At 39.3% G+C, this 12,521-nt stretch overlaps 2 protein-coding genes across 6 annotated transcripts in view; one reads left to right on the top strand and one right to left on the bottom strand.

Annotated features, from left to right (window-relative positions):
* The window catches only part of KCNIP1 (potassium voltage-gated channel interacting protein 1), a 239,983-nt gene extending 237,272 nt beyond the window's left edge, over window positions 1-2,711 (bottom strand). The window contains exon 1 of one of the 3 annotated variants that reach the window (XM_063413601.1): window positions 2,588-2,711. Coding sequence is in view for 1 of the 3 variants with exons in the window: in XM_063413591.1 (XP_063269661.1) it covers window positions 2,588-2,670 (83 nt within the window). In the remaining 2 variants the exon portion in view is untranslated. The remainder of the gene's footprint in view (window positions 1-2,587) is intronic. The other 2 variants (XM_063413591.1, XM_063413600.1) reach the window with 2 other exon arrangements.
* A 103-nt stretch (window positions 2,712-2,814) lies between these two features.
* KCNMB1 (potassium calcium-activated channel subfamily M regulatory beta subunit 1) overlaps window positions 2,815-12,521 on the top strand; it is a 34,561-nt gene continuing 24,854 nt past the window's right edge. For 2 of the 3 annotated variants that reach the window (XM_063413608.1, XM_063413607.1), the window contains exons 1-3: window positions 2,815-2,966; window positions 10,215-10,387; window positions 11,890-12,085. In XM_063413608.1, coding sequence (XP_063269678.1) covers window positions 10,251-10,387; window positions 11,890-12,085 — 333 coding nt within the window. In that variant the 5' untranslated portion in view covers window positions 2,815-2,966; window positions 10,215-10,250. The remainder of the gene's footprint in view (window positions 2,967-10,214; window positions 10,388-11,889; window positions 12,086-12,521) is intronic. The other variant, XM_063413606.1, reaches the window with a different exon arrangement.

The following is a 12,521-nucleotide window of genomic DNA, read 5'->3' as shown; positions in this document are numbered from 1 at the left end:
TCAGTTTCAAGACACAGTTGTTAGAGAGTTCTCAGTAACTTTGAAGAGAAATAATAGGAATTATGCTTTACTGCAGGTATGACGTGTAGGGGAAGCTCATCACAGAACAGCTACCTTCCATTTAGGGAGTCACAGAACTTCACAGCCGCCACACTGTGAAGTTGGAAGCTAAACAAAGTATTCAGAATTCATGGTAAAGTATCTGTGTAAAACCGTTCTGAGGACATTCTCAACCCTCATGAAATTGGTGAGTTAACAGCAAATCCAGCAAACAGTTTGTTAATGTAGTTACTTTAAAGGAAGCAGCCAGTTCCAAAGTTTGCCTTTGCTTGATGTAGGCATGCCAACATTTAGCACCTTGTCCTCCTGACTCATAATTTTCAATATGTGACCGTTCCTTGTTCAAAAGCCATAGCTTCTTTCTAAGAAGGCTATTAAATATGACAATGTACTACACTATGAATGTGTTTCAGTTAGGAAGGGGGACCTAAACTTTGCAGGGCTCACTGAAGATCCAAACAACTGTGCTCATTTCACAGCTTAGTGACTCTTTTAAAGCATTAGAGTCCCAGAAATAAAATTACAATACTTATTAAACTGGCTTTATCTCATAGCCAGTGAGTTTTTCTTATGCCCTAATATGAAAACAACCCTTATGGATGATCAGCTTAAAAGAACTGAATAAGGCATTCTGAGCAACTGAAAGATACAGCTTCTTTGGTTTTTTGCCCCTTTCCCCCCTTCTAACACCTGAACTGCTCTTTACCTTAGAGTCAAAAAGGTGTTCAGAGTTTGCAAATTCACATAACTTCTGTTTGGTAAAGACATTATTTGTATAATCTGACTCAGATTTCCAGCAAGAACCCCCTGTTACACAGGGCAACCTGATGTGGAACAGGTTGCCTGCAAACAGAGTAAGTTTAATTCATGTGACATCACAAGAACAAACTGTTCAGTAGGATGTGGGGTCAAACCAGACTCCCTTGAAGTTTCAGCATCCCAGGAAAGTCAGATGGATTCCTTGGGAGGCTTAAGCACTCTCCGAATGAGCACATCCCTGCAAAGGCTGGCCATGTGGAGCAGAAGGGGCTGGAACAAAGCATTCTGCAATACAGATGGTGCCCAAAGGACAACAGTGAGTACACATTGCAGAGCAGTACAGCAAGTAAATACCAGAAGCTCTTGTTCACTACCATTGCTGAAATGTTCACAGTCTCCTCATACTTTTATTTACAAAGCAAAAGCTACAACCCTTGTATGCTTATATTTACACAATGTCCCTTTAAGAGCCACATAGATTGTCTCACTTTTTTTTTTTCCCCCATTATCACTCGACAGGAAATAAAGCCCCAGAAATATATCTTAATTCCCTTTAATCTGACAGATAGGTACCAGCTCTGGAGGCTGGTAATTTTAAGTGTAGCTACTTCACTAATTTACAGATATGGCAAGATTTTCCAAATTGAAACATTGCTCCTTTTTGAAAGAATTATGAGAAATTATTGCTCAAATGAAATCTATTTTGGTCATTGGGATTAAGGCATACAAGGAGAGGAGACAGAAGACAAACCTTCCATTTGAAGATGAATTAATTTCATTCAGCATGGCTTACCTTGTATTCTACTTTGAATCCTTAATCACAGAACCCAAAAATCACTTACAATGAATTCCTCATTAAAAGCCTGATTATTCCTTGAGCCAGTGGAGACTGCCTCTTTGAAATACCCAGTCTTGATTACTAAGCATCAAAAATGACAAAAACTCCACTCAACCAGATCCTGGTTTATCCTGAAACAACTTTTTCCAAACTTCAAACATAATTTTTAAAATTTCTCTACATCACTTCAAGCATTATAAAATTACTATGATCATAAATCTTTTCAATCTCGATGATAGTAGCAGACTGCCTCTTACTTAGCTGTAAATGTCTACCCGACGGTTATCTAAATCCAGGTTAGCTTTGTATGTTCTCTTCTGCATCTGTTATATTTCAAAGGGGTCTACTGAAGAAGATTCATTTATCTTTAGACAGCAGGAACATTCTGAGCTTTTCAACTTCAAATATTTTACCAAAAGCAAGTTTAAAAGAACAGCTGAAACTGAAAAAGCTAATAATGAGATAGCTAAAGCAGGGAGGGAGGGGAAAATATCCTACCCTTGTTTACAGTTCTCTCCTAATGATTCTACTGGATTAACACATTTAAGTTCCTTTAGAGTCCCAATAATAAGTTTTCCCTCTCTCTCTCTCTCTCTCTCTCTCAAAAAAAAAAAAAAAAAAAAACAAAAACAAAAACAAAAAAACAGGTAACTCTTTCTGGAGCTTTGTGTTAGGAGTTATCTGTTTATATGTTCCAGAAACAGGCTTGGCCTTTCGGCTAGAGGAACATGCTAGACACTAATGTGCCTATGGCATGATAGATGTTCTTATCCGTAAGGCTCTGATGTACAGTCAGAATTTTAGCACCTGTTGCATCCAAACTCACTGAAAGCAGGGGCAATAAAGCATTCCCACACAGCTGGTAATGGCTCAGGTTATTAAGAATCAATACCACTGGTCATCAATACAGTTCAATTCCTTAAATCTTACCCAAATGATCTGTCAGATTTCCAAACTAAAAGAGTTGTACAAACAGAGTAGGCCCATAGTTTAACAGTAATCCACCAGTACATGTTGTAAAGGGATTCTAGTGTGTGAGAAAGCTCAGTCTTAGTATTGTGGCTTCCTGGTTTCCAGCAATTCATTTCCAAAGGGACAGTGCTCTTTCATACCTTACCATTTATGGTTACAAAAGACTTTGTAATAGGGGAACTAAGTTAGGAGTTCAGCCATAGCAAAGCAAACTGAGACAAGTACAGGAAAGGAAAAAAGTAATAAAAATCCCTTTCAGATCTGAGCTCCACTACTATCACAAGTCTGTCATGTAACAGACTTTTTCAGCAGAGAAAGCAGTATTTCATCAAAAACTGTGAGTATATTTTTAAACAACGGGTTTTCTTTGGGAGCATGTAATAGCTTTGTGTTTTTAAAAGCACAGCGTTTTGGGAAGCAAAAGGCTGTCTATATCTGCAGCACTATGAAGGACAGTGCAGGTAACTCTTCTGTAGTATGCAGACTGAGTTCTCTCTCTGAGTAACTAGGTGCAATATGATAATTCTTCACAACTGTAAGGTAACAATAATATTTTCACTAATTAAGAGCCTGTAGCTCATATAAGACTATAATTCTTATTAATTTTAATGGTAAATGCATGGCTTTGGGTGTTCAGCATTACTTTAGAGGTTGTGCTTATCTATGCCTAAGTTAGAGAGGAACCAGGCACATGAAATCTTGAACGCTTCCCAAAAATCTGCTCTTGAACTGTTTCCTTCTGTGCAGTCCTCTACAGCACAAATTCAAAGGAAAAAAGTACTCCAGAAAGATTTCAGAACAGCTGAACTGAACAAGTAACTTCTTTCCCCCCCCGATTTTTTCTTTTTTTTAAGAACCACCATGTTTAAAAGCTAATAGAATTAAACAACTGCAGTATGCTTTTAGACAATTAAAAAAGCTAACTTCTTTAATTCACTCTAGTGGCACATCCAGTAAACAGTTCAGTAATAAAGCAAAGTGATACAGCATATTTCATAAAATAAACAGTTGTATCATGTTACACAGTCAAAATATTGCTGTTTCAGGTTTCCAAGACAACCATATGAGAAATTTTTCTGTGCACTTTTCCATTGAGGCTAAGCATCACCTCATTCTGTAGCACACAGTATTTGTGGTCCAGACACACAGAAAGCTTATTAAGTAATGAAAAAAAAATGGTGTTCCCTGCAGCACTCCCCCAGTACCAGCAAGAAATGCCTGTAACTGCTAGAGGATGAAACGGAGGATGGGGAATGGGAAAGAAAGTGCTAACACAAATGCAGTTTTGACTACACCCTGTTATAAGTGATGGGGCAGCAGATGAGAAAATGTTGAGCATAGGATTGAAACAGAAAGGAAGAATCTAAGCCGTGTTGAAGTACCCATGGAAACACAGATAAGCAAGTGCGAATGATCCAACTAACTCTACCTAGAGACAGTCCTAAGTACATAAATATGAGCTCTGTTCCAGTAACAAAACTAGTACTGAGCTCATATTGATGTATCTAAAAGTATTGCCTACTGGTTCTCACAAAAAGCATTTGGCCAATAAACTGTCACCAAGTACTGTGCTCCTCTTACAAATCCAGCAAAGCTGGCAATTTTTGTCTATCCAAGGTATTTTGAGAGTAAAATAAGGTGGCCTAAATTGGCATTTGACAGGAGAAAACAAATGGCTGTTTTGCATGTAAAAGCAGTAGACACCAAAGAGTACGAGCCTGTTTAAAAAGTCCTCATCACTTTAAAGATCTGGAAGACTTGCATCACTCTTCTTGGTATGATGCTGTATTAGAACATAATGTTCATCTGAAAGCAATACATAAATGCTCACTGGAGATTCACCATAGAGTGTGGGATAAATCAGCTCAAAGAAAAACCAAACAAAAAAAACACAACACTATCTTACCCTTAATATTTATTCCCAACTTGAATTTAAGAGAGGGATATAGCAGCCTTTCTTCTGCAAGTGAGATAAATTCATCAGCGCTCCTCATACCTTACCCAAATTAATAGCAGTCTGGAACAGCTTGAGAGAGAGATCCCATCTGAGCTCACAGAGGTCATACCATTGGAAACTCCTCAAAAGATGGGATAGGTAGAGGCTTCCCACCAAGTATCAAATATCTCTGTAATTAAAACAAGGGACTATTCGAAACCTAAGCGGGTGGCATCCCTAAGATTATCACTAGCACCTATGAATGCAATTATTGTAGATCAAAATTGCACAGCTAATGTACTGTATAATTTAATTGGATTGAAGAAGATTAGGCAGAGGGAACATTATCAAAACATTTGCAGTTTATACATTCCTGATGAGTATGGAACCACCTCAAAAATCTGCAGTACAAAAATACATTTACATTTTCTCTTGAAAGCTGAAGTAAGCCTTGCTTTGTACACTTCAACATCTTCCAATTCAATTTAACTCAGACATCCTGGGCCAGTCAAGTCTTCTGCAGTGTTTAATTTTAAAAGATCTAACAGTTTTGTCAGAGGAAACACTAAATCAGCTATTTCAACATTCCTTCTGATATATATATATAGACAGAGCAAGGAGCCAGAAGATTCTTTTAATCTGAAAAAATTATCATTTAAAACAACAAAGAAATTAAAAGTAAATATGTTTTTCTATATGGATGCAACTTTGCTTTGTCTTGAGAAGCAGAAAATTAAGGATTTGCAGCAGTAGTACATAGTATTGCTTATGTACGAAAGAAAAAAATGAAAGCACATGGGTTTCCTTTGCAGTCCTGTGTGTCCTCTTAAATTCTTTTGCACATGTATGAAATAGTGTTACAGTTTTTTCTGGTCTTCTGCATTTGAAAACAGAAAAAAATACAGAAAATTTGTATTTCAGTTTTAGGGACCTCATTTACAGCTAATTTGCTACAGGAACACAACAGTGATGTAAACACCCCTGTTTTACATTGCCTGAAGACCTAGCTGGTTGTTTTTTATGTCTATAGAAGCACTCAGGGTGATATTTTTGGATGAACCTTTCTTGTTAACATCCTCTGCATAATTTACATGTCCTTATTTCCTTTGGGGTAGAGCAGTTATCTGAACTGGAGGAGCAAAGGCAACAGAATCACTTAGTAGTCCTTGCAGAGAGCCAGAGACGTGCAGTCTTTCTGGTGTCAGAATGGGGAACAACACTACATTTAACCTCTGGGCCACTTGAGAAAAAATTCCAATTTACACATACAAGCTCCTTTTGTGCCCTAAAGAGATGGTCTGCTAGTTTTAGATTATTAGGAGGATGAGTTTAGTGGTATATCCGCTGCATATGTTGCTGGCATTCAAGCAGACTTTTGGGGCAATTAGATTTCTTATAAAATTCTTTTGGTTAATAGTCCAATAGTTCTTGTTTTCCCTGTAACAAAGGGGTTGCTTAACCCACTGTTTCTCAGTGTAAATGGGACAGCTCCATAAATATTATGGTTCACCAAAATTCAATATGTTAACAGCTCTAGGACACGAAGTTTTCCACAAGTCACAGTGGCAGTACCAGTCTTTCATTTTTTCAATTTCTCACAGAAAATTAAAGATTAAGAATTGTTACTGTATGTAAGAATTTCTTGCTAACAATACAGATTTTCACTCATCTGTCATTATCTCCCCACCATGCTATAAGGACCTACTACTCCAGTACCATTTAGTCTCAGGGCCTGTGTTCCAGGGCTGATAATGTTCCTTTATTCCACTTTCCTCTCTGACCAAGTTGCACAATAGGTAAAGGAGAGCCAGCTTAACAACAATTGGTATTAAGGTACTTTGTTGCACAGTGTTCCAATATTCTAAGTGCTTTGAAATCCTTTAGGGTTTTTAAATGTTATTTCCCATTTTCCAAACAAAAACAAATGATGGAAGGTACCAAGGAATAGTCACTGACACTGTGGAAGTTTCCTTGCTGCATGTGCCTCCTCCACATTGTTACACGTGAGTATGCAGGCACAGCACAAGCATGCTGGGAGCATTTGATACCATATGTTCTACCTATAGCCACGCTGAACAAGCAAAACAAAGAAAAGCCTTACTTAGGGAATTAGCACACATTCTGTATTAAACTCAAATGGCAGTAAACAGGAAAAGTTAATCTATGGCAGATTTCAAATTGAGATGCTTCTTACAATACCAGTGAATTATACGTGATCATCAGAAAAAGAATTCCTCTCAAAATGCTGTAAGCAAAATTCACAGTGGATGTGGATGTTTTATTTAAAATGGATTTAAATATGAAAGTGGCCAAAATTCAGTATTCTAAAAACAACTTGTTTAGTTTCTAGGTACACCTAAAAACAGCCTTCCACTTTGATGATATCACATACTACCAACTTCAAAATATATAATTGAAAGCTGCAACTAACCACAAGTTTTGCTAAATGACCAAAGCTGTTTTACTGTCCACAGACATCTATATTTTTATTACTAATGGAACTAACATTCAGGTGTTATAGCAGTATAAAAACAGCAGGATGTTAATTTTCAAATACCTTTTTCCTTTGATCATTGAACAGTTAAAGTGAGGCACTTTTACCCCTAAAAACCAGAAGCAGCAGGAAAGGAAAGTACATTCAGAATATATTTCCAATTCATTTCTTTAAGAGCTTCTCAGGGTTGACTTTCCCCGAGATATGTGAGTTTTGAGTTTTTCTTCCTGAAAGCCCTGCACTCGAACCAGAAAAGAAGGATGGAGTCTGCAAGCTCATGTTTCCAAGGTTGTTTATTCTTCTTTATCTCTCTGTTCTCTCTCTGCCCTGCTAAGCATCCTTCTGCAGAGCACAGCACAAGCAGACTCTGGGCAGGTCAGGAGGTCCCAGACCTTTTCTGACCAGTTCTCTGACCCAGCCACCTTCTACAATGTATTTTTATTTACAGTTCCATACCAATTGATTTATACTTATTCTAAACACGTAAGTGCTACCTAAACCAATCTTGTGTGCCCTGTCACAGCAGAAGATGGAGTCTGAAGAAGAATAGGAAGAACAGGACAATGCCCTGATTCCTCCATCTTGGCTTCCCAACCTCCATTCTAAAAATCCCAAATTCTACATTTTTACCCTGTGACAAACTTAATTACTATTTATTTCACACTCTTGTGGCTTGTAATTCTTCATGTAGTGTTGGTAATTTTTTCCATGGGCTGAGATCAAAGACAGGGTCGTTTTGTGCTGTGTGCCAGGGTCCCAGACCCCCCTGCCAGGGTCCCAGACCCCTCAGGGCAGCCAGAGGAATGCCCTGGACTCCAACAAGAACTGATGATCTTAGCTTTGATGGCTATCTTATCTTTCACCAAATTTAGTATGGTCCCCTACTTGCAGTCACACTACAGCTCTGCCAGCCTGTAGCAGCTCACAGATAACCTGAAGAACCTATTTGCCAACTTTGGTTTGTGCTTCTCTTACACTATATGTATATTTAAGTCTGAACACAGGCCGATTTAGGCAGTAACCATGCCATCTTGAAGGCCAGCCAGTAAGGATAAACACTAAAAAGTTGCACACACCTGAAACTAAAATCATGAAAATGCACTGCCTAAAGCTGTGCACCGCTTTCTTGTGCAGAACAGAAAGGAAAACTGATTTGGCATGAATGTAACATTTTCTTTTTCTCCTTCTGCTCTGCTTTCCTCTTGTATCCCCAAAAAGCCTACACAAATCTTACCAGTCTTGTCATTTCCATACAAACAGATTTTGCCATGTTTTCATGAAAAAACAAAATCCCACAAACCTACAATCAAAGCTGTCAGTGCAGACACTGGTGATGGGTTGAACTTGCAGTGAAAGTTCTGGACTATTTCTATAGAAACCTGTACATCACTCATAATGATTTAATGGCATATGGGGTCACAGAAATAATTTTCAGATTCTCTTCAACAAAACATTATGGATCATTTATGGTGGATCATTTAAAATGCTTTTTTTCAAGGGAGTGGAGGGGCTAATGCCAGTCAGTTCTGAGCTCAGGTTCAGACAGCTCTGCCCAAGAGTTAGCTCCCCAGAGTTACACCAACACTCCTCAGGCAGCAGGAGTGTTACAGCTGTTACACCAACACTCCACTCCTTGGAGCACCTCTGAATGGACAAGACCAAGCAAATATGCAGAAGTTCAAATGCTAAATTTTTAATTATTTCAGATCTTTTGAAACAAGACAACCCCATTTCAAACTGCTCCAGAAGAAAAGGCATAATGTAAAAAGGTTTCTACTCTGGGAAGGTTTTCCCTTCACGCAACCTTTACCAATATACACCAAAACAACTCTTACTTCAGAGAAGCAGCAGCATAAAAAAGACTGAATTAAGGCTGAGGACAACTGGACTGTTAACAGAATTCTCCCCAGAAGTTATCAGGTTTTCCTACCTAACCTCCTTATTAGGAACGAATTCTCTGTGAGTGTTGGTGCTCCAAATGCTGCCCCTGTGTGGCTGCTGTGGCCCGAGATGTGGCGGGGTTATGTCTCCAGAACTCCTGAGATGGCTGCTGCCGCCCCAGCCCTGACAGATCCGCTGCCGGACCCCCGCCGCTATAGGCAGGGCCCTGCCCTGGGGAGATGCCACCACAGCCGCCGGAGCCTCTGCAGCTGCTGGTGTCGCAGCCCCTGCCCCCGGAAAGCGGGGGAGTGCCGAGCGTGGTTCTGCGGGGCTCTGGAGGGGGCAATGGGAGGCGCTGGTGCCCCGGCGCCTCAGAGACAGGCACCCCCGGCCCTGGCGGGGCTGGGCAGCCATCCTGCCGGTCCTGCATTCCTGCATTAGCATGTTAAAAGTGAGTTGATTGTCCTGGTTGTATCTACTGTAATCGAAGCTCTGCTAGCCCCGCCTCCCCCCCCTCCCTCCCCTCCCCCTCCCCTCCCCCCCACCACGCTGCCTACTCGAGGAAGGCATATGCAAATAAGACGAACACGCAGCACGCTGGGAGAGCTCTTTGGAGATGAAAGGCACTCCAAGACAAAAAACTGGACACGGTGAAAGATCCAGGTGATGCTCTCGCCGAGGAAGAGGTGGACACACCCCCTGGCCTGGTTTGAGAACTCACCATGATCTATTAAGAGTCTGACGCGTGTGGGGACTAGGCCAGCTCAAGGAACAGATTCAGACCGAGAGGAACTCTTGAGGTTTTTCCATGAGGGTAAAGAGCTGACATCTGCTGCCTTGCACTTCAACAACCAGACCTGCACCACTCTGCTTCCTCAGGGTTGACCAGAGAGAGCTTCTAGCTGTTTTCATGGGAACAAGGACTTGGCACCTGCTGCTTATGAACTGGGACATTTCCTGCTCTTCCAGATTGCTACAGCAGTGTGAAAAACTCCGTCGGGCTCTACCACCCAGCTGATCACTTTAATAAAGAACTGAATATTAATAAAGGCATTAGCCCTGTTCATTTCATCCTGGCTTACACACAGACATGTACACTTCCTAAGGTACTACATAATAAATTAAAAGAAGTGGAAGAGGAGTCTAACGATAACAAAAACCACAGCAAGTTTGGTTGGGGTTTTTTTAGTTCTAGTTTTTGCAAAAATGGGACTGTTCCTCCATCGATTATAACTGTCATGTTTTCCCTTTCTTTTCTGTATCTTGTTTTATAGCAAAAAGAGGTTGTTCACATTTCACAACTCTAAATCATGCTGGGAAAGAAGTTGGTGACTGCACAAAAGCGAGGGGAGACAAGAGCCCTCTGCCTGGGACTGGGAATGGTTGCATGCTCCATGATGATGTACTTTTTTATTGGGATCACCATTGTGCCATTTTACACTAACAGGTAATAAGAGCCATTTGTTTATGAAATAAAGCTGTTCTTTTTCCTACTAACATCATATACAATAATTAAAACAGTGATGAAGTAAATAAGAGCCATTTGTTTATGAAATAAAGCTGTTCTTTTTCCTACTAACATCATATACAATAATTAAAACAGTGATGAAGTACATGTAAGTACATTGCACAACAAACAAAGTGGTCTCAAAGAGATAATAAAGATTTAAGATAGAAGAGAAAAAATTGTGCTAAGAATTCATCAGGCACAAGAGCACAAAAAGGAGAAAATTATTCCCCTCAGAGCTAAACAAAATAGACCAAATCAAAACATTTACTGTAGAATCAAAAAGCCAATGCTTATCAAGGCTTGGCAATGAAAAGCCAAGTCTTGCATAAATACAGTTCAGAAAAGCTCTGTCATGGACAGGAGAGTATCGCATTTAATAAAACTTAAACAACACAAATCACAGTAAAATTGTTCTCTCAAGAATCTGTACCTTACTTCCAAATTAACCATCATGAGAAACTAGCATCTTTAGCAACCCAGTGTGCCACACCAAATATTACAGAACAATATGAATGCTGAAGGATTTACCAATGCCTACCTTTTATTTAATTTTACAAGTTCTGCCTGCACACACAAAATCAATTTTCAAAATATAAGAGTAACAAGACAAAGAGTGCAGCTTACTTGTTCATATATCAAGATTATGACACAGAGAGCAAGGACATCCACCTCATTGTTCTTGCTACAGCACCTTTAATCTCAAAACTATTTAAAAACCATTCCTTTTAAAACAGTCATTTACATATTTATTTTTCTTCCTCCAGGTTACATTACCAAAGATTCATACACGTATCAAGAGTTGTTTCATAAGAACTGGAGTGAGATAGTTTCTTGACATTCTTTGCCACCAAAGTGTAGTACTGTGAGCAAAAATTTACGTGTTATAAATAATAGAAAAGTAACTCTTAAGAAAAACAGATAAACAACAGTAAAAATTAACTTTTTCCAGGCAAAGTCCTGACACTTATTTATGCAAGAGGCCCATGCAATAAAGAAAAAGAGAAGTGGGGAAAAACATGGGTACTCATCTGAGTTCTGAGGCTTATTGAATGAAATGAGTCAAAATATTTCTGAGACATGAAGTGTAGTGCATCCCAAGTATTTACTACCAAACTTTAAAATTCATAACTTTTCTTTCTTGAATAATATGAAGCTGGTTACAGATGGGGAGATCAGAATCTAACTGAAAACTACAGAATGCCTAAAAAACAACAGCATAAAAGAGCAAAAACAACAAAAATGCTTTCCTGAACCTACTTGCTTTGGCAGCCCTTCTCCAGGTGCAGCCACAGATTCAGGGTGGGCACAGTTCATCGCAGTCGGATGGGGGAGCTATGAACTCCAGCCAAGCCACCACACAGAGATTTATTTTCACATACAACTCACAACAGATGCTTCTGATGAGTTTCAAAGGAATACCTTTTGTTTTGTTTTTGTAGTGTTTGGACAACAGAAACTGTGTGCAAGGTACTCAAAGCTAACATCAAGGACAAAGTTTTCTGCCCAAACAGCGAAGGCTCAGAGGACGAGGAAATCTTTCCTTATCCCTGTCTACAGGTGTGGGTTAATCTGACAGCCTCTGGACAGGAGGTTATGCTCTACCAGACTGAAGATACGTTGGAAAGAAATCCTAAGGTACTTGCAACACAGATTGCATACTCGTTCTCTGCTACTATCTAACACCTTTGAGGAGAGGGGCTGGTAGTTTTTAAACCCAGCAGCACAGTAACAGCAGGAGTTACTTTTAGGTGTTAACATGTTAACGTCTGGGCTTAGACAAAGGCAATTTCAAAACATTCCAGAAATTACACAACTTTGGGTTTTATTTCATTAAATATTAAGTTAATACTTTTAAAGGAATTACACCAACAGGAATATAAAACACTTGTGAACATCTAAAAATATATGTCTCCCAGTTGATGACCCATTGTAACAAATAGTTTATAAGCTGGGGCTTGCTCAGTTCCTTGTTGAATTAGCACATGAGAGACATCAAGTTTAAAACTATCTAAAGTAAAAGCAAGTCCCAATTTTACTTGGTTTTTAGGTATATATTATGAAACAGGGAATA

This window comes from Prinia subflava, chromosome 16 (genome assembly GCF_021018805.1).
Source record: "Prinia subflava isolate CZ2003 ecotype Zambia chromosome 16, Cam_Psub_1.2, whole genome shotgun sequence".
Classification (NCBI taxonomy): domain Eukaryota; kingdom Metazoa; phylum Chordata; class Aves; order Passeriformes; family Cisticolidae; genus Prinia; species Prinia subflava.
This window is presented reverse-complemented; position numbering and strand designations above follow the sequence as displayed.